This window comes from Astyanax mexicanus, chromosome 4 (assembly GCF_023375975.1).
Source record: "Astyanax mexicanus isolate ESR-SI-001 chromosome 4, AstMex3_surface, whole genome shotgun sequence".
Taxonomy (NCBI): Eukaryota; Metazoa; Chordata; class Actinopteri; order Characiformes; family Acestrorhamphidae; genus Astyanax; species Astyanax mexicanus.
The window spans coordinates 52,167,501-52,187,500 of NC_064411.1; the positions used below are offsets into that span (position 1 = coordinate 52,167,501).

A 20,000-nucleotide genomic window follows, 5' to 3' on the forward strand; every position below is an offset into this window, starting at 1 on the left:
TTTGGACACACCTTCTCAATCAGTGTTTTTTTTTTATTTCTTTGTATAATTTAGATTAAGATGAATATTAAAGGCATGAAAACAATTAAGAGACACATATGGAATTACGTAGTAAGCAGTAAAAGAAACCAGAACACTTAGGGTTCCTCAGTGTAGCGCTGTCGGGCAGTTAGCCACTAATGCTAATGCTGCTGCACCCAGCCTTATTGGAAATCTGGAAATCTAAGCTTACTGTAAATAAATGGAAGCGCTTTTCAAGAATTAAAAATAATATTGTTTGCTTAACTTAGTAACAACCCCCCCCCCCCCCCCCCCCAAGTGGCAAAACTTCTAAATTAGACACCCCTGTTCCTTACTAATATCACATAATGTGTCTTATGTATGAAAATGGACCAGAAAACAGACGTTTATTGCTAGTGCAGTTTAAAATCCAAAGCACATTATAGTGCCAAAAATATGGTAATTCGACTAATAACTGAGCTACTGTCTGGTTGACTCTGTTGACTCTGTAGGTGTGACCGTCTGGGAGCTGATGACGTTTGGGACGAAGCCTTACGACGGAATTCCTGCCAGTGAGATCGCTGGAGTTTTGGAAAAGGGAGAGAGGCTTCCACAGCCACCCATCTGCACCATAGACGTCTACATGATCATGGTCAAATGTAAGTGTGAAAACACTACTACACTAGTTTACACTTAAATTTTGGTGCTATTCGGTCCAGAAATACTGTTAACTCTTCATTAAAAGCTTAGTTACAGAACCCAAGTGGCCACTATGAACGTGAGATCTCTGGTTTGAATCCCAGTCATGCAGCTTGCCATCAGCTGCCGGAACCCCAAGAGAGCACAATAGGCCTTGCTGTCTCTCTGGGTGGGTACAGTAGATGGCACTTTTTCCACTCATCACTCCTCTTAGGGTGATGTTTATCAGCACAAGGCTGCGTCTGTGAGCTGATGTATCAGAACCTACAAGTGTGCTGTAATGTTACTTGGTAATGCTCCAGCAGTAGCAGCTGGAAAAGAGGCGGAGTCTCACTTCACATGTTTTGGAGGAGGCATGTGCTAGTCTTTACCCTCCCTGTGTTATTGGATCACCTGTGATGGGGCTATACGGCTAAATGTGGGGGGCAATTGGCCTAGCTATATTGTTAGAATTTACCCCTAGAATCTACAGACGAAATGACATCTCAATGTTACATTAATGAGGTCCTACCTTTTGTTAAAGTGCTCTACGGTACACTATATCAGCAGGACAATGCTCATCCACATGCTGCTGCCATCAAAAGAGCTTGACTTGAAAATACGACAGATACTATACCATGGGCAGCAGCATGATCAGCATAGTCCATGCTATAAGATGTGCTATCAACACTCCACCCCTACTGCGAAATCAGCAGGACCTGTGTGAGAATTATGAAGCTGCATGGGTTGGGTTATCACTGGATTCCCATTACGAACCTCTACAACTCTTCATGCTGAGAGTCTGGCATGTTGAGTTACACATGTGTTACACACTACTTCTGTATGTCCTTCTGGGTGCGACTATTTCTGCAACCATTATTTTGACAGTTAGTGTAATTTAAGCTGGTTAAATTCTGGAAAACTCTCCATATCTGCTACATCTGCTCTAAAGGTCTAAAAGAATAAATGTAGAGCTATTGTTAGAACAGTAGAGTGCTTATAAAACAGAAGAGTGATATTTGTATGAATCACTCAGCTCTTATAAACCAGACACTACTGTTATTACCCCGCTCTCATTACTGTCCTCATGCTTTACTGCAGGCTGGATGATCGATGCAGAAAGCAGGCCAAGATTCAGAGAGCTCATCGCCGAGTTCTCCAAGATGGCACGAGATCCAACTCGCTATCTAGTCATTCAGGTGAGAGAACTATTACTATTATTTTAAACTGTGCAAAAAAAACATAGAAAAAGTTTTAAACAAACCAGGATATGTTTTATATGTTAGATTATTGTGCTTACATAACAGTTTTGCACATCTTGGCTTTAATTTTCTTAGTCAGTTTTATAAGGTAGAGTCACCTGGAATTTCAGGCTTTCAGTTAACAGCTGTGCTGAACTCATCAAGAGTTAATTACTTGAATTTCTTGTCTCTTAATAAAGTGTTTGTGAAGTAGTGAAGAGGTAGCGTTACAGGTATACAGTGAATAGTGAATATTTGAGTAATGTTCTAATCCAGATTATGTGAAGTAAGAACTACTCAACTAAGTAAAGAAAAAAAAGACTACTTTAACCCTTTCAGACCTGAATTATCTCCAGTTTATCTCCAAATAAAATGTAAGAATGTGGTTTTCTGTCTGTAATGCACAGAAAAGTAGACTCTAATATTCTACTATAAAATACTAACTAAAATATTTAATATATATTGTTTTGTTTGCATTGATTCATATGGATTTCATAAACCATCCCTAAACATTAAAAAAACATGATTAAAAAGTGTTAAACTGTTCTAAATCACAGTAAATTAGTCAATATTTGCTGTTACTTTGCCTCAATGGCTCTAATAGTACTACTGTCTTTTACAGTGCAGTGGGCGGAGCCAAGCTACTGTTTCATTGGTTTATTAACTTGTTCATTGGCTGGTTCATTGTCTATTCTGATGAAAAACATTTAAAAATAAAGGAAAAACATGATGTCCATTGTCCATAATGGATGCAGGGTCTGAAAGGGTTAAAGACTATCAAAACATTATAATGATGGAACTGGCACTCATCAGTTGCACAGGATAAGTTTATTAGAGTTGCCTGCCTCAGAAGAAACCGCAAGTTAACAGCTTCCCCAGATAAGAACCACCTAAAAGCTTCTTCACAGAGTATTTTGATTGGTTTAACACTTTTAAGTTACTACATGATGACTTTAGTATTAAACTGTTGACTGGTACTGTATGAAAATAAAAATATAAATCCTGTAAATGATGAAGAATTGTCCGTACTGAAGTTTGTGCTTCTCTGTTCTGCAGGGTGATGAGAGGATGCACCTGCCCAGCCCTACTGACTCTAAGTTCTACCGCAGCCTGATGAGCGGAGTGGATCTGGACGAGTCTATGGATGCTGATGAGTATTTAATGCCCAACCACGGCTTCTTCAGCAGCCCCAGCACCTCCCGCACTCAGCTGCTGCACTCTGTGGTAAGAACATGCAGTAAACACTGATCAGCCATAACATTAAAACCATGTGTAGCCATGCTCATTCCACCAAATCCTGCTGGAAAATGAAATCCACATCTCCATAAAAGTTGTCATTAGCAGAGGGAAGCATGAAGTGCTGCACTGACTTTGTACTTGATAAAACACAGTGGATCAACACCAGCAGATGACATGTCTCTCCAAACCATCACTGATCATCAGTAAATTTTACATTTCATTTAAAGTAAATCAAGGGAGCAGAGTCTGAAGGAAGAGTGGAAAGACACACAGTTCAAACTGCTTGAGGTCTAGTATGAGGTTTCCACCAATCAGTGATGGTTTGGAGAGACATGTCTGTCATCTGCTGGTGTTGATCCACTGTGTTTTATTATCAAGTCTAAAGTCAGTGCAGTTTTGTTTTCCCACAAAATCTTACAGCACTTCATGCTTCCCTCTACTACTGACAACTTTTATATAAAGATGTTGATTTTATTTTCCTGCAGGACTTGGCACACTGCCCACACTGCCAAAAGTACCAATTGGTCTTTAATATATAATATTCAAATTTTCTGAGACACTGACTTTTACTTGGTTGTCATTGGCTGTAATCTATAATCATCAACAATAAAATAAATAAATGCTTAAAATAGATCACTCTGTGTTTAATACATCTATATAATATATGAGTTTTACGTTTTGAACATTTTGAATTACTGAAATAAAGTTAAACTTTCAATGATATTCCATTTTATTAAAATGCACTAATTTAAACTCTAAACTTATTTTAGAGCATTTATTTGCAGAAAATGAGAAATGGCTGAAATGACACAAAAGATGCAGAGCTTTCAGACCTCAAATAATGCAAAGAAAACAAGTTCATATCGTCGCTGTCCAATGAAAAACACTTATCTCCAAAACAGCAACTTTACAGGAGAGAGAAAAAACCTTGTAAACTTTCAATGGAAGTCAATGTAAAAAGAGTTTATTTCAGGTCATTTTGAAGAGTTTCTAGTGTAAGGGACAGTTTGTCTGTTCAAATTATTTAGTAAACTAAAAATCTACAAAAATGGAGATAAGTGTTTTTCATAGGCCAGCGACAATATTTATAAAGTTTTAAGAGTTCAGAAATCAATATTTGGTGGAATAACCCACAGTTTTTATGCATCTTGGCATGTTCTCCTCCACTAGTCTTACATACTGATTTTGGCTGTGAGCAGTAATCATCAACCATAAAAGAAATAAACACTTAAAATAGTTCACTCTGTGTTTAATACATCTATATAATGTATTACTGAAACAAAGTTCAACTTTCAATGATATTCTAATTTTTTCCTCCAAGCGTGCTGGTGAAAAAAAGCAGTGGCTGGCTTCACATGATATTGGAGGAAGCATGTGTTAGTCTTCACCCTCCTGGTGTGTTGGGGCATCACTGGTGATAGGGGGAGTCCTAATGAGTGGGTTGGGTAATTGGCTGAACAAAATTGCAGAGAAAATGGGGAAAAATTAGAAATAAATTTTAAAAAAGGGCTACTATGGCTGATGGGGTGTTGGTATGTGCTAATCACAACATCCCACTGCAGAGGTGGATCTGGTACCTGTCCCACTTTCAGCTTTCAGCTGGCCCGGCCTCTCAGTCGCCCATTTCCTGTTCTCTTCTCCACCCCCTCCCCTTCCCCCCGAACCCACATCCTCTTCCTCCCAGGTGCCCGTTGATTAATGAGCTCTCGGCAGTGAAAAAAGCATCTTAAACGACATGCCAGGCCTCGGTGTCCTCGCCGTTTCTTGGCCACTTGCCCGCTCCTGAGTGCGCACTAAACTCCCCCAAGCCTTTCAAGTGTGATTGCCTTCGCAGGCAGCGAGCTCTCCTCCGACTAGAACTATTTGGCCGAGGAGCAGAAAACTCTCCCTGGCTTATATAACGCAGCCGCCGCGCTGTAGCCATGTATGGGCTGGAGCTCATGTCACAGACGGTAGCCTGGTTACCGTGTTTCTTTGTTCCATTCTTTTGTTCTTCTGTGTTTTAAAAAAAGTTTTTCAAGCAGTTTAAAAAAAAAAAGTTTTGATAAAGTAAGCCCTCGTCACAAAACATGCCGTGATTTAGCTTTAGTTTGGTTTAGATGTTTAGATGTTGGTCTCTCCAGCTGTTCTGGAGCTTTGTTTGAGCTATGCTGCTCACAGAAGATTGAAGCTATTATCTTGTCTTCAGTCTATTTGTCAAACGGACCTCATCAGACCTTGCATGCTGTATCTGTATGGACGAGAAGAAAGGAAATGATGACAGATCTTTGCTCTGGCAGCTTTGAAACCATGCTGTTCAGGTAGACTGGTTCTAGCTTAATCCATTGGCTCCATTTACAAATAAAAATCTTTTTGATAATCATTTTAAAAGGAAATAGAGCCTTAGAAGAGCCTACAGAATGAAAACCCCTTAAAACAACATTTAAGAAAAAGTTCCCAACCTTTAAGAGACCATGAATCATCCGTTTCTCTGATTTTGCTATTTATAGGTTTATGTTTGAGTAAAATGAACATTGTTGTATTTATCCGTTGGTTCTTAATCACAGTTTTCATGCCTCTTGGCATCATGTTCTCCTCCACCAGTCTTACACACTGCTTTTGGATAACTTTATGCTGCTTTACTCCTGGTGCAGAAATTCAAGCAGTTCAGTTTGGTTTGATGGCTTGTGATCATCCATCTTCCTCCTGATTATATTCCAGAGGTTTTCAATTTGGTAATATCAAAGAAACTTATACTTTTTAAGTGGTCTCTTATTTTTTCCCAGAGCTGTATTATTTATTAAATAATGTGAGAGTATGGAACTCCTAAAAAACATGCAAGGCCTGGTAGACCACCAAAACTTCTCCAATCAGACAAACAGCGCTTACAGTGCTGATACCGGAGGTATCAGAAAAGCTTACTGATGCATTGTTAAACCAAAGAAATGCAGATTTAGAACTAAAGAAGATATTACAACTACCCAAAAGTAACCTTTTATGAAGAGAGTAGTGAAAGAATGGACTTTAATGAGAGCTATGGAGTTTTTAGTCCCATTTACACAATAGAGAAGACAATAGAAGTTGTAGTAAATGTAGAAGGTGATATTAGATTTATACTGTATGTTTGAGTTTTGTTTGATTTTCTGTTCAATAGAGGTTTTCACCTGACTTTTTTTTTTCTTGACTATGAAATATGAACTGTTTCAATTAAATGGGTGTTTTGACAGGAAATAAAATAAATGAATGGTGCCGTCACACTTTAGCAAAATCCTGCACCTCACTAAATAATTAAATAAAGATTTTGTTTCCTGAGAAAGGATTAGGCCCAGTCTAAATTGATTAAAATGATTAAAATGTGATTCGATCTCTCACCAGGAGGTACACTAGCCAAAAAGTAGCCTTTTACGAGGAGAACAATTAGAGCAGATGTGGACAGAGAGCAGAGAAACTGAAAGAATGGACCTTTTATGAGAGCTAATGAGTTTTTTAACCCCATTTACACAATAGAGAAGACAATAGAAATTGTAGTAAATGGTGTAGTAAAGGGTGTAGCTGTAAACTCTCCAACATCTGATATTAGATTAGATTTATACTGTTTGTTTATGCTTAGTTTGATTTTCTGTTCAATAGAGATTCTCACCTGACTTTTTTTTCTTTACTATGAAATATGAACTGTTTCATATGAATGGGTGTTTTGACTGGAAATGAGTTAAATGAATGGTGCCGTCAAACTTTAGCACAGTCCTGCACCTCACTTAATAATTATATAAAGGTTTGGTTTCCTGAGAAAGGATTAGGCCCAGTCTAAATGGATTAAAATGCGATTCAGTTTAATGGATGAATCACGGCTGGAAATTCTCTTTAGTCCAGGTTTGGGTTTTATCTGGGTCTGGGAATCTAATCTAAAATATTACAAGGACAAAAGGTCACAGTGAAAATGGGACAGGACCGTTTTAAGAGCCTGTATCAGGATCCTCACTAACTCCACACACCTTTTTCATTTATTTAAAAAAAAAAAATAAAAGTCTTCTCATGCTTTTATTTTTTAAAGCTCTGGACTTTTCCATGGTTGCTCCAGCAAGACTTTACTAAATTGACTCTATTACTGATGTTTTGCCAAAAGATTAGGACTATCTGGAGCAGATAAAGAAGCATGAACCTAATTCAATGCTAATGGTATGGGCTAGTACTCTAGTAAAAAGTATTGGAACACTTGCTCATTGATTTTTTTCTTCTGAAATAAGGGATTTTAAAAAGAGTTTTTTCTGCTTTATTTGGAGTAACAAAGTCTCTACTGTCCAAGAAAGACTTTCTACTAGATTTTAGTGGATCATTGCTGTGAGGATTTGATTGTATTCAGCAACAATAGCTAGTTAGAGTTAAAAAGTATAGTTATAAAGTCATTTCTAAGGCTTTGGGACTTCGGAGAACCACATTGAGAGATATTATATCTATTATTACAAATGGAGAAAACATAAAACACTGGTGAACCTTCCCAGGAGTGGCAGGTCAACTGAAGTTATACTAAAAGGGCATGGACAACTCATCCAGGAGGTCACAAAAGAACCTAGAACCCTAAATGAAACCCAGGATGTTGGATCATCCCCAACTCCCCAACTCATCCCAAAAATACTAGAGAACACATTTCTTCCTAATCTTTTGGCAAGACGTCTGTACAAGGACTAGACAAGCTGTGTGTGTATGCATTTCTTTCACATATATGTCTACAACAAGTAGCTGAATATTGCATTTATTAGGGTCCAAAAACAAGGGGTGTTCACAATCTTTTGGTCATATCTTGTATTATAAATAACAGAAAGGAAAATTATTGGATGTGTTGGAAGGAAGGTTGTTGGGACTTTTAATAAGACTGGGTGTCCTTGTTTTTTGTCTTTTTGCAGAGCCTCAACAGCAGCATCGGATCATGCCAGAACAGAAATGGGGTGAGTGACTGATGGCACACGGCCCAGAAGCTATTCTGGTGTTTCTCAGTATATATATATATATATATATACAGCTCTGGAAAAATTAAAAGATCACTTCAGTTTCTGAATCAGTTTCTCTTATTTTGCTATTTTATGGTTTATGTTTGAGAAAAATGAACATTATTGTTTTATTTTATAAACAACAGACAACATTTCTCCCAAATTCCAAATAGAAATATCGTCATTTAGATCATTTATTTGCAGGAAATGTGAAATGGCTGAAATAACAAAAAAGATGCAGAGCTTTCAGACCTCAAATAATGCAAAGAAAACAAGTTCATATTCATAAAGTTTTAAGAGTTCAGAAATCAGTATTTTGTTTTTAATCACAATTTTCTTGCATCTTGCTCCACCAGTCTTACACACTGCTTTTGGATAACTTTATGCTGCTTTACTCCTGGTGCAAAAATTCAAGCAGTTCAGTTTGGTTTGATGGTTTGTGATCATCCATCTTCCTCTTGATTATATTACAGAGGTTTTCAATTTGGTAAAATCACTGAGCTGTTAGTGTCCCACCTATCACTACTAGGGGTGACTGACTGTCGTATGCTATGGCTGCCTAGATCATCGCACCAGCAGTTCTTTGGAGAGGTGTGTCACTCCCACAAGGCCTCACTGCAAAAAATTGACAAAATGTGTGTAAATTGAGACGTAATTGCGTAATTCAAATTTGATGGTGACTTATGATGCTTATAAATCAAATAACTTAAAATAAGGTGAATGATTAGTAAGACAAGAATTCTTATCGGAGAAAAAATAAGATTTATTGCCTTGAAATTCGATAATTTCACCTGCAAAGATTATTTTTTTTGCAGTGCTCGTTATTGCTTCCATCCCAAAACAGAACTTGGATTCAAAGTTTGTTAAAATTTCTTACAGTGCATTGTAGAGGCATGGCGCCTAGCAGTCACCGATCTTTCACCAGGAGGTGCACTACCCAATAGAAGTGTCTGAGAGCTTTTTTAATACCCACTTTGTGTGCACTACATCTTTTAAGATGTAAGTCATGAAATTAAAACAAATTACCTTGGTGTTTTTTTTTGTATTTTTGTAATGGCAGTTACATAATAGCAGTTAGTCAATAGTTCCAGGAAATAGAACAGGTAAAGGAAATAGAACAGGTAACTCAGGATTGTGCATTAGTGAGTAGTGTAGTATAGTGTAGTGCTCGTGTACAGCTGAGTAATGCACTACTTTTTTTTTTTTTACTTGTTTTGTTTCAGAATCTTTTCCCAGTGAGAGAGAGCCTCATGCTGCGCTACATCCCAGACCCGACAGACCGGTTCCTGGACGGAGACTTCCAGCCAGCTCCAGGTGAGTGTCGCTCAGTGCAGGTGTGGGCGTGGCCCTGACCCTGGCCCCGTTTTGAATAGGGCTATTGTGTAAGCTGTCAGTGCAGTGATTTGTGGCACCACAGTAAATGAGTCTTGGATGGAGGAATGGGAATCTGCAACTAAATACTAAATAAAAAGAATATTAAGTCATAAAAGGTACATTTGCTGAATTTTATCCAATTTAATGCAAGTTAAATTTCAAACCATATTAAGCTGTTAAATTAAATCAAATATAATGAGCATTATAAAACTCAAAACCTCTTATTATGCTACAGTTAGTTCCAACCCGGCAATGTATTTGGCTGAGAGGCGTTCCATGAGTGCCATTATCAACCGGTAATGCACTGTAACCGAAGCTCTTCATGTACAGTATTACTCTGCCACATACAGGTAACCTAGCAACGATGCAGTGCTTACAAACCAAACATGCGCATCTACAAACAGAGCAGCAATGGATCTATTATTTTAACTTGCGAAGTGTTTATGAACAAACATATCGTATTTTCTCCTCAATGGTAAAGTCATTATGAACTGTATGTAAATGCACTAAGTTACGATAAAGCAGTTCTATTTCACTCTATTCTATTCTATACTGTTCCATTCTTTTCACACATAAGCCTGCTGGTAAATTCCTGGGAACTGTACTGGGAATTCCTCTGGATTCATACTTCAGCTTTAACCCACTTTCCATTTAATTACCTTCAGATTCCTGGGAATACAGTGTCAGAAACCACACAGGCCAGACTATTATAAAGTACTTAACAACTCAGCTCAGTTTAAGGAAAGCATGTGATGAAATGTGTTAACATCGGCCAAATCTGAACAGAAAGCATGCCTTAAATTGAAAACATGAGTGATGGGATACTGTAGATACAAGTTTATTTTTTGCACTATAAGGTGCACTAAAAATCCTTTCAAATCTGGTGCACCTTATTTATGAATACTACCGGTAAGATATTGAGGAGCAGTAAAGTCACTCTGCTGAAGTACAGTGTTATAAGGTGTTATAACGATGAGTTTTCATTTATGTTTCTCCACCACTAAGGCTACAGCAGTAGCAGTAGAATTAGCCGCTGACCGCAGAGCTAGCTCTTTTGCTTTTTCATTTAAAGACGAGTATATCGGACTGTAGTCGGTGTGTTTACCATGTTAAAACAAGCTATGTGTGCCGAACTGATTGCTAAAAGCATCCTGGATTACCGGAACACTCGGGGTTCCTCAGTGTATCGCAGTCGGGCAGCATTTACTAGCGCTAAATGCTGCTAACCAAGCTAAAATATTGGAATATTGGAAATCTGAGTTTACTGTAAATAAAGGGAAGCGCTTTACTCACCCAAATAAACATTTTCAGGAGCGAAATCTGTGTAGATTAACATCCAGCACTCGTTTGACTTTAAATGAAAGTGTTACTTTTTAAAAGAATTACAGTTTTGTTTACTTAGCATCCTTATAAAATGTCCCTAATAATCTGGTGTGCTTTATAATACATAAAATAAAGTACTTTTAAATTACAGGGACACCTAACTGGGCACATCATTATGTTTATTAAAATTGTAGAAGAGTGTTTTCCCTATTCTGCGCTGCATCTTACCCATAGACAAGCACTTATTGAAACGTTTTTAAAAGAACTGTTGTTTTATATGTCTGTCTTTTTAAAAGTAATAAAGTAGTGAAACAATAAAAAAAAAGTTTAAACATGTATTTTTTTTTATGAAAAACGAGTGAATTATCCTAATTGAATCATTACCTGTTATAGGTAAGGAACACCATTGCACTAAATATTGATAGAATAATTAAGAAAAAATAGACTGTTGGCGAGGTGTAAGATAGCAATGAGCATCACAGCCTGTCCTGTATACCGTCTTTTTCCTTAACATCTGTCTTTTTTCTTGTCTTTTTCCTAGAATACATGAACCAGCAGAACGGCACCGTCCCATCCGACATGTCCAACCCCAACTACCAGCACCCAGCCCCCCCACGCATCGCCCACCCGGCCAGCGCCCTGGACGAGACGGAGGAGGAGTACCTCAACTGCTTTAAAGCCACGGCAGCTCCTTCTCCAACCACTCTGCCCGAGTACCTCAACACCTCCCAGGCCCGCCTCCTGTCCCCGTCCTCGTTCGGCCACGCCCACACCAACGGGCACAGCTTCATTGCCCAGAGCAGCATAGACAACCCGGACTACCAGCAGGACTTCTGCCCCCTGGGGGTGAAGCCAAAGGCCAACGGGCACCTCCCGGCTGCGGAGAACGCCGAGTACATGGGGGTGGAGGTGCACTAGCACGACATCCAGAGTCCGGCACGGATCAGAACTGTTCAGAGACTACAGAAAAGATCCAGCAGAAAAAAAAACATATTTTTCAGATATTTTTTGTCGATATAATGTCAAAAGCATTGTTTTCTGTCGAGTAGAGGAGCTGTAGATTCCTCTACACTGCCTTTTTGAACCTGTGGGCGGAGCTAGCTAGAGCTAGACTGGGGATCGCTGTTTTTCGTATTTCGAATTATCGATTTCTTTTATTTTTAAACACACTGTTTTATTTTGTGTTTGCATTATACGTTTGGTACGCTTGGTTTAAGAGTAGTAAACACAATGTGAATGATTTTGTCAAAAAATCTAAATCTTTGTGAATCAAGACCACGCCCCCTTGACTACAGCATCATGACCACACCCCCTGACTCTTTGCCAGATCTGTAGCGCTCAACCTACTTGGCTAATTGATTGATTAGCCAGTTTAGATCCATTATTGTAAAAAAAAAAGTGGGTTTTTTCAATTCCAGTTCCAAATTAGCTTAGCCAGTTAACTCATAGCTACGCTAACTAGTAATGCTCCCAACATGGTCTACAGGGTCAGGACAGGACAGACAGGTGCATGCCTCCTCCGATACATGTGAATCAGGCCCCGCCTCTTTTTTTTTTTTTTTTTTTAGCAGCCACCAATGCAGCATTAGGCACTAGGCGGCAAACCAAAAAAATGCTTGAAAGAAAGCATCGTATACATCAGCCCGCAGATGCCTGTGCCAACCAGCATCACATCTAATGCAAGTGATGGGAGGCTGAGTCAGAGAGTGCGCCCCCTACTGTACCCACCCAAAAACAGCATGGCCAATTGTGCTCTCTCTCTCTCTCTCTCTCGGACTCCGGCTGCTGATGGCAGAGCAGCATGATCTGGGAGTCGACATTATTACGAAGTATATCATTTTGACGATAACTAACACGAATCATGTGTCATAAATTAGTGACTATGTAGCATATATTGTATTGTACAGCTTTGAAACACTATAAAAAAGTCTCATCAGTAGATCACGGGAGGCTGAGCCACGTATTTTTTTTTTTTTTTTTTTGCTGTGAATAAAAGACGAAGACGAAGGTTGACTGCGATATCAATGCAGGAAGTGTCGGTCGGCTTAACAGAAGTAGGCCGGCCCACAAACGGTACGAATACAGAAAGATACAGAAGTGACTGGTGTTCCTGCATCCATTATAGTTCAGTATCTTGTTTGCTATCACACACAAGCTGTGTACAGGGTTACGTGTATCTCATCGCTCTGTTTAAAGGCCTTTTCACACTGAGAACAATTTTTTTTTAATGCTCACTACAGCAAAAAAAAAAAGTGTGCCCGATATTCTTTAATTTTTCTTTTTCTTTTTTTTGTTTCTGCTTGTACATTGGTATAATGGTGGGAATAAGCTTCAGCTGTTTGCTGTTATTTATTATTGTGCGTTTTTCACCATGCTGTCAGTACCCACACTCATGTAATACTGTGAAAGTGAAGTAATGCAATGAGCTGAAACATCATGTTACAAAATGAACCATTCACACGACCCCACACGCAGCACTGGGAGCGGATAGCTTCCACACCTGCAGTGGAATTGACCACACAAGAGTCCCCTTAAAGTAAAACCCAGACCACCGATTTCAGAAGAACCAGAGATTGGTACTCAGGATTGGTACTCGCTTTTTGGGTTCAGAACAGCTTTCACACTTTTCACACCAAACATTTACCAAAATTATAGAGCAAGTGCACCCAGGTCTGGAAAAAGAAAGCCTAGAATAAACAAAATGCCTTGTAATGTAGTGGAACCTTTGCACCAAGTATGTAAATGTCTTGGACTCCTAAATATATATTAAATATATATATTTTTCAAAACTTAGCTTATGTTTTTTTTGTGTAAAAGTGTTGAATAGGAACGTCCCCGAGTCCGAGTACCAATCCAATACTTTGAAAATGCAGTAAAAATAGAAAGAACACATGCAAGTTGTCCCTTAAGTTTTTTTTTTAATTAATTTTTAATTATTATTGAAATGTCGGTATGAAAAAAACATAAAAACAAGTATTTAGAAAATTAAATAGATAGAAATAAATGGTTTTTATTTAAATATGCAGCTTATCTTAAATAAACTTAAAAAATGTGTATAAAATCAACCATCAGATGAAAGTGAAATAAAGTACATTTTCCATTTTACAGTTGAAAGGCACAGTGGTTCCATTAAGGAATGTCTTCTAATTTCTGACCCCGATTTCTGATCATGTGATCAGATCTTTTCTTTTCATTTTTTTTCCCCATTTTTTCCCAATTTATCTGACCAGTTGTCTCACCCATTCAGCTGCTAATCAGCTCTATATATCCCCCATCACTAGTGATGCCACAACACAAGGAGGGTGAAGACCAGCACATGCCTCCTCCGATACATGTGAAGTCAGACTCCGCCTCTTTTTGAACTTTTGAACTTCTGCTGATGCAGCATTACAGAGTAGCATCACAGCAGCGACTGGGTTCTGATACATCAGCTCACAGACGCAGCCTTCTGCTGATCGACATCACCCTAGGAGTGATGAGGGGAAAGAGCGCCATCTACTTTACTGTACCCACCCAGAGAGAGAAAGGCCTGTTGTGCTCTCTCAGGGCTCCGGCAGCTGATGGCGAATCTCCCGTTCATAGTATTCTTTCATTTCCACCTGTAAAAGTTTGGGACTCTGTGTGAATAGGCCTTAAGTTGGTTCTCGTGGGTTTTTTTTTTTTTGTTGTTTTTTTTGCATTGTTGCACTAAATTTTATATTGATTCTAGTTTGCCATGATGTGTTTTTAGGGGATCTCTAACTTTAGAACTGCCACTTCAGCCACTCTGAATCTGAGTGACGTGTCTGATTATACAGATTTAGGTTTCTTCTTCTAGCGTTTCTGCTTTTTCTGTTTTTTTTTCAGCCTTTTCAGCTTTTTCTGTTTGTTGTAAAAAGTCTTTGTATAGCTTTTCAGTGTTCTACATTCCTTCCTGAACTCTCCCCACCACAACCCCCCCCCCCCCCCCCTCTTTACTACAGTCTGTAATTATTACTTTTAAAAAGTACACAGAATAAAATGTTCTTTTTTTAATCAGACTGAAAGCTGGTGTTTATTCCAGATGTTTGCTGAAGTGTTCTGCTGAAGGTCTGATCACACCTCAGCTAATCCCGCCACTGTGATTCAGTGTGGGCGGGGCTTCTCTTCACCAGAGCTTTGAACTGAGATCTGATCTCAGTGCTGCAGATCTGCTGGGAAAACAGGTTTATCTTCCATTATCCTTCATTTCCAGTGTAAAAGAGGATTTCCAGTTTAATCCAGGTGTGAAAACAATGAGCTGGATCATTTACTGAAAGAGCTTCATCTGATTCATCACACACGGAAGGATGTTTTTTTATTTTTCTCCTTTATTTTTCCTTTATAGTAAATGAATAATGAAGTGATCTATCAGACTATGAAGGAACACATAAGGAATCATATAGTAACTTAAAAAAGTGTTAAACAAACCAAAATGTTAACTGTTAACAGGTAACTCTGATGATCTTATCCTGCGCAACAGAAAAAAAACTCTTGCTCTTCAAGTCCTGAGGCAGTCCTGATGAGTGCCAGTTTCATCATTTAAAAAAAAAAATGTTGATGGTGTTTACAGTGATTGCACTTTATTTATTTATTTATTAATTTTTATTTAGAAGATTTATTCACTTAATTATAAACAAAATACATTTTATATACAGAAGAAAACAAAAACACAAATCACAAATAAAATGAAAGGAAGCAAAAATAAGAAAAAATCTAATAATAATAATAATATCTGCCCCTTTTATCCCCAAAAATAATTTAGAACAATAGTAAACTTCCCCCAAAAAAAAAAATCTTAACAAAGAACATCAAATCCTTCTTAAACAACAGTTTACATAGTTACACATTATACTATTTCAGATTTTTTATACAGACGAGCTTTTATCATTTTTTTAAACACACACATCGATCTAGCATTTTTAACAGCACTCTCATAATTATCCATAATCTTATTCCTTGAATTACAGTACACCGCTCCTTCAGACTAGTTCAACATTTAGGCTTTACAAACATCTCTATCACTTTAACTCTTTCTTTCTACAAAATTTAATTGGATGTTTGAACGTATGTATTTTTATGAGCTTTATACATAAACAATAAAATATAATAGTCAACTAAATCATAGAATTTCAAATCATTTTAACTGATAAAACAATGTATTTGATGGATGACTAATGTTTTCTGGTGATAATTCTTACCTCCCTTTTCTGTAGAACAAGAACCTGAATTATCTCTAGTGATAGATAAAAAATGTAAGAATATTTATATATCATACTATAAAATCTATATACCAAATAAATTCAATTTACTAAACTATGTAATAGTTTTTTTTTGTTTTGTTTTCATTGCATTGGAAGCTTGTGTGTAATATTTTATATTTCAAATTGATCTTTTTTCATTTAATAAACCATCCCTAAAAAGTAAAAAAAAAAAAAAACAATTAAAGAGATTTCAAAATTACATTAACTTAAATTAATTATATTTTTATTTTAAAATAACATTTTATTTAATAAAAAGAAAATATTTAATTGTATTTAAGTAAAAATTACCTGTTACTTTGCCTCATTGGTTCTTGTACTGCTACTGTTTTTTTTTTCAGTGTTTTTGCAGTGGGTGGGGCCAAATTACAGTTTCATTGGTTTATAATCTCGTTCATTGGCTGGTTCATGCTCTATTCTGATGGACAACAGCTCTCAAATAGTGTTAATAGAGTTATGTGCAACAAAACACTTAAAAAAAGAAGATCAATGATGTCCATTATAATGAAAGCATGGTCTGAAAGGGTTAAAGTCATTTATAATATTTAATATTCTTTATTTAGTTGAGTAGTTGTTGCTTCTCATAATCTGGATTCGAACATTACTCAAATATTCACTATTAACTGTATACCTGTAACTCTACCTCTTCACTACTTTACTTTAACTGATGCTCTCAAACACTTTATTAAGAGACAAGAAATAAAAAAAAATAACACTAAATACTTTCAGTGTTGAGGTCTGTACAGCAGGTGGCGCTGTTTCACATGTTTTGCTTTATTCTCAGGGCTGATGTTTTGATCAGCTGTGCGTCATGACGCCCCTTGTCCGTGACGTAACCACGCCCCTTTTGTCGACGACAACAAGAACAAGAACACGCGGTTCAAAAAAAACAACAGAGCCTATATACAGCTCTGGAAAAACACAAGAGAGCACTTCAGTTTCTGAATCAGTTTCTCTGATTTTCCTATATTTATAGGTTTATGTTTGAGTAAAATGAACATTGTTTTATTCTATAAACTACAGACAACATTTCTCCCAAATCCCAAAATAAAAATATTGTCAAAAGTATTTAGAGCATTTATTTGCAGAAAATTGTAAAAAAAAAAAAAAAAAAAGACTGAAATAACAAAGAAAAATCATGCAGAGCTTTCAGACCTCAAATAATGCAAAGAAAACAAGTTCATATTCATAATATTTGGTGGAATAACCCATGCATCTTGGCATCATGTTCTCCTCCACCAGTCTTACACACTGCTTTTGGATAACTTTATGCTGCTTTACTCCTGGTGCAAAAATTCAAGCAGTTCAGTTTGGTTTGATGGCTTGTGATCATCCATCTTCCTCTTTTTTATATTCCAGAGGTTTTCAATTTGGTAAAATCAAAGAAACACTTTATTTAAAAAAATCTGTCTAATTATTTTTTCCTTATGAAGCTGATTAAAGGGTAGATATAAAAAGTGAGGATATTAATATTGGCTTAAAACTAAAAACTAAGTGTATTAAATTGCATGATAATAATAAAAAAGCTCTGTCTGTTATAATATATACATATACATGTACAGTAGCAGTCAAAAGTTTGGACACACCTAATTCAATGTTGTTTTTCTTGATTGCTTTTCGTTAATTTATTTTCTACAATGTAGATTATTATTAAAGACATGTAAACAATTAAGGGGCACGTGTAGAATGGAATTATGTAGTAAACAGTAATAAAGTGTTTCCCCTCCACATTAATCTCCTGATCTAAACCTGATGAACTGAGATGTTGATTTGAGGTGATTTAATTGGGATGAGCTGGAGCTTCTTTCATAGTGTGAAGGAAAAGCAGCAACTATTGTTCAGAACCTCCAGGAACTCCTTCCTTCAAGACGCTGAGAAAACTATTCCAGGTGACTCTCCCTCATGAAGACACTGAAATTAAAATTTCACCAAGAGTGTGCAGATCTGTCCTCAAAGATAAATGCGCTGCTTATTTAGAAGAATCTAAAGTATAACACTGGTTATATTCTGGTTTGTTTAACACTTTTTTTCTTTAGAGAATAATTCAGCATGTGTTCCTGTAGAGCTTTAATATAGTCTTTAATGTTAAACTTACAAATCATGTAAAAAAAACATGCTGAATGTAAAGAAGAGGTGTTTTCAAAATGTTAAAGGCTTATATAATAATAATAATAATAATAATAATAATAATAATAATAATAATAATAATAATAATAATAATAATAATAATAATAATAATAATAAATAATAATAATAATAAAACAGAGTTTTTTTACTCATTATTTTTGTAATCTATATAAAATCTCTGTATTTATGAAACTTGACCTCCAAACCCAGAGAGAGCTGGGCCACAGAGTTTATAGCGAGACTGTCCACTGTTATATCAGAAAATGACTGTTATCCGCTAGAGGGAGCCCGCGAGCGAGTCTAAAATGAATGGGGGTTAATGGAGCTAAATGGTTAAAAACCCAAATTAAAAATAGTAACTATACATTTGTCAGGATATTCAGTTCATTTTGGAAATAATAATGATATAAAGAAATAAAATCTATTTATATATGTTAGTTTTTCATAAATACACAGATTTAGGCAGTAAACGCGCTAGCGTTATTGCTAATGCTGTGAGCTGATTGGCTGGTTGGTAAACTCATGCTGCTGGAGTTACAGTCAGAACATTGGCTCTGGAATTTAAAAGTTTTTATCTGGAGTTTCTGTCCAAAGCTTTTAAAAACTGTATGTGGTTCTGAAACATGAGATATGGTTCCATGTTGAGAAAATAAGTAAATGTTTAATCTAAAAATTATTAAACATTTATAAACTCCAATTTCGCTAATTTACTCCATATGAAGCAATTTATGTGCGCCCTCTGTTGGTTTAAACAAAGCCAGTAGTAACTCTCTGGCTGGACTACACTTAAACTCTTACAAATGAAGTACATTTGGTTTGTTTTGGCCCTAAAATGACTTAATATTATTTAACTATGTGACTATATGTCATATTTATGACTTCAGACTACACAGAAATCGTATTTTTCAGCTTAATCACTTTCTATTTTCCTATTTGTTTTTCATGTCCATTCATTAATAAAAAAAAATGGAAACATAAATTAAGTAAAATAGTTTTATTTCTAAAATAAACTAGGATTCTTAATTCTTCTTTTTATAAGATTCAGTAAAATTCTGTCATTTTGCGCACCTCTAAATGTTTTATTAGATTGCAGAGAGTGAACTTCTTGATGTTATTCAATGTTGATTTAATTTAATTTAATCAGTCATTTTGTTCAGCTCAAAATCCCACATATTTTATTATTATTATTAGATTCCAAATAATGACTATAGTATTTTGTTTATTTTACTTCTTTGCATAGGGCTTGATAAAAAAAAAAATCGTCAAGATACGATAAAATGCTGCCATGTTTCGCACGCATTAAGCTTATGTGTATAACACATAAAACGTCCTGATGTTATTTATTTATTTATTTCAATTAAATTTAGCTAAATTAAGTTTAATTTAATTTAGTTAGGTTCACTTTAATTTAAGTACATTTCATTTAATTTGATCTTTTCACCTGTAATTCACACGTTTAAAGTTTCATTAGATTGAAAAAACTTCCTGATGTTATTTTATTTATTTATTTTTGTATGTTATTTAGTTATTGATTTATGTATTTATTTGTTTCAGTTAATATCAATTTATTCAGTTCAGTTTAGTTAGGTTACATTTCATTTTATTTTATTTAATTTTATTTTAATTTTGTCCACTTTTAATTCACGCGTATACAATTTTATTAGATTCCCAATGATTATATTCCACATAATAATGAATAGTTATTTAAATTTATTTTATTTCTTTTTTATTTATTCATTATATAAATTACCAAGATACAATAAAATGCTGTCATTTCCAATTCACAAATATAAAAT

General features: G+C 36.1%; 1 protein-coding gene across 1 annotated transcript in view; it reads left to right on the forward strand.

Moving 5' to 3' along the window:
- Positions 1 to 14,838, forward strand: part of egfra (epidermal growth factor receptor a (erythroblastic leukemia viral (v-erb-b) oncogene homolog, avian)) — a 119,827-nt gene extending 104,989 nt beyond the window's left edge. The window contains exons 23-28 of the mRNA XM_022678693.2: positions 513 to 659; positions 1,780 to 1,877; positions 2,976 to 3,143; positions 8,039 to 8,080; positions 9,346 to 9,436; positions 11,361 to 14,838. Of these exons, the coding sequence (XP_022534414.2) occupies positions 513 to 659; positions 1,780 to 1,877; positions 2,976 to 3,143; positions 8,039 to 8,080; positions 9,346 to 9,436; positions 11,361 to 11,737 (923 nt within the window). The 3' untranslated portion in view covers positions 11,738 to 14,838. The remainder of the gene's footprint in view (positions 1 to 512; positions 660 to 1,779; positions 1,878 to 2,975; positions 3,144 to 8,038; positions 8,081 to 9,345; positions 9,437 to 11,360) is intronic.
- The last annotated feature ends 5,162 nt before the right edge of the window (positions 14,839 to 20,000 follow it).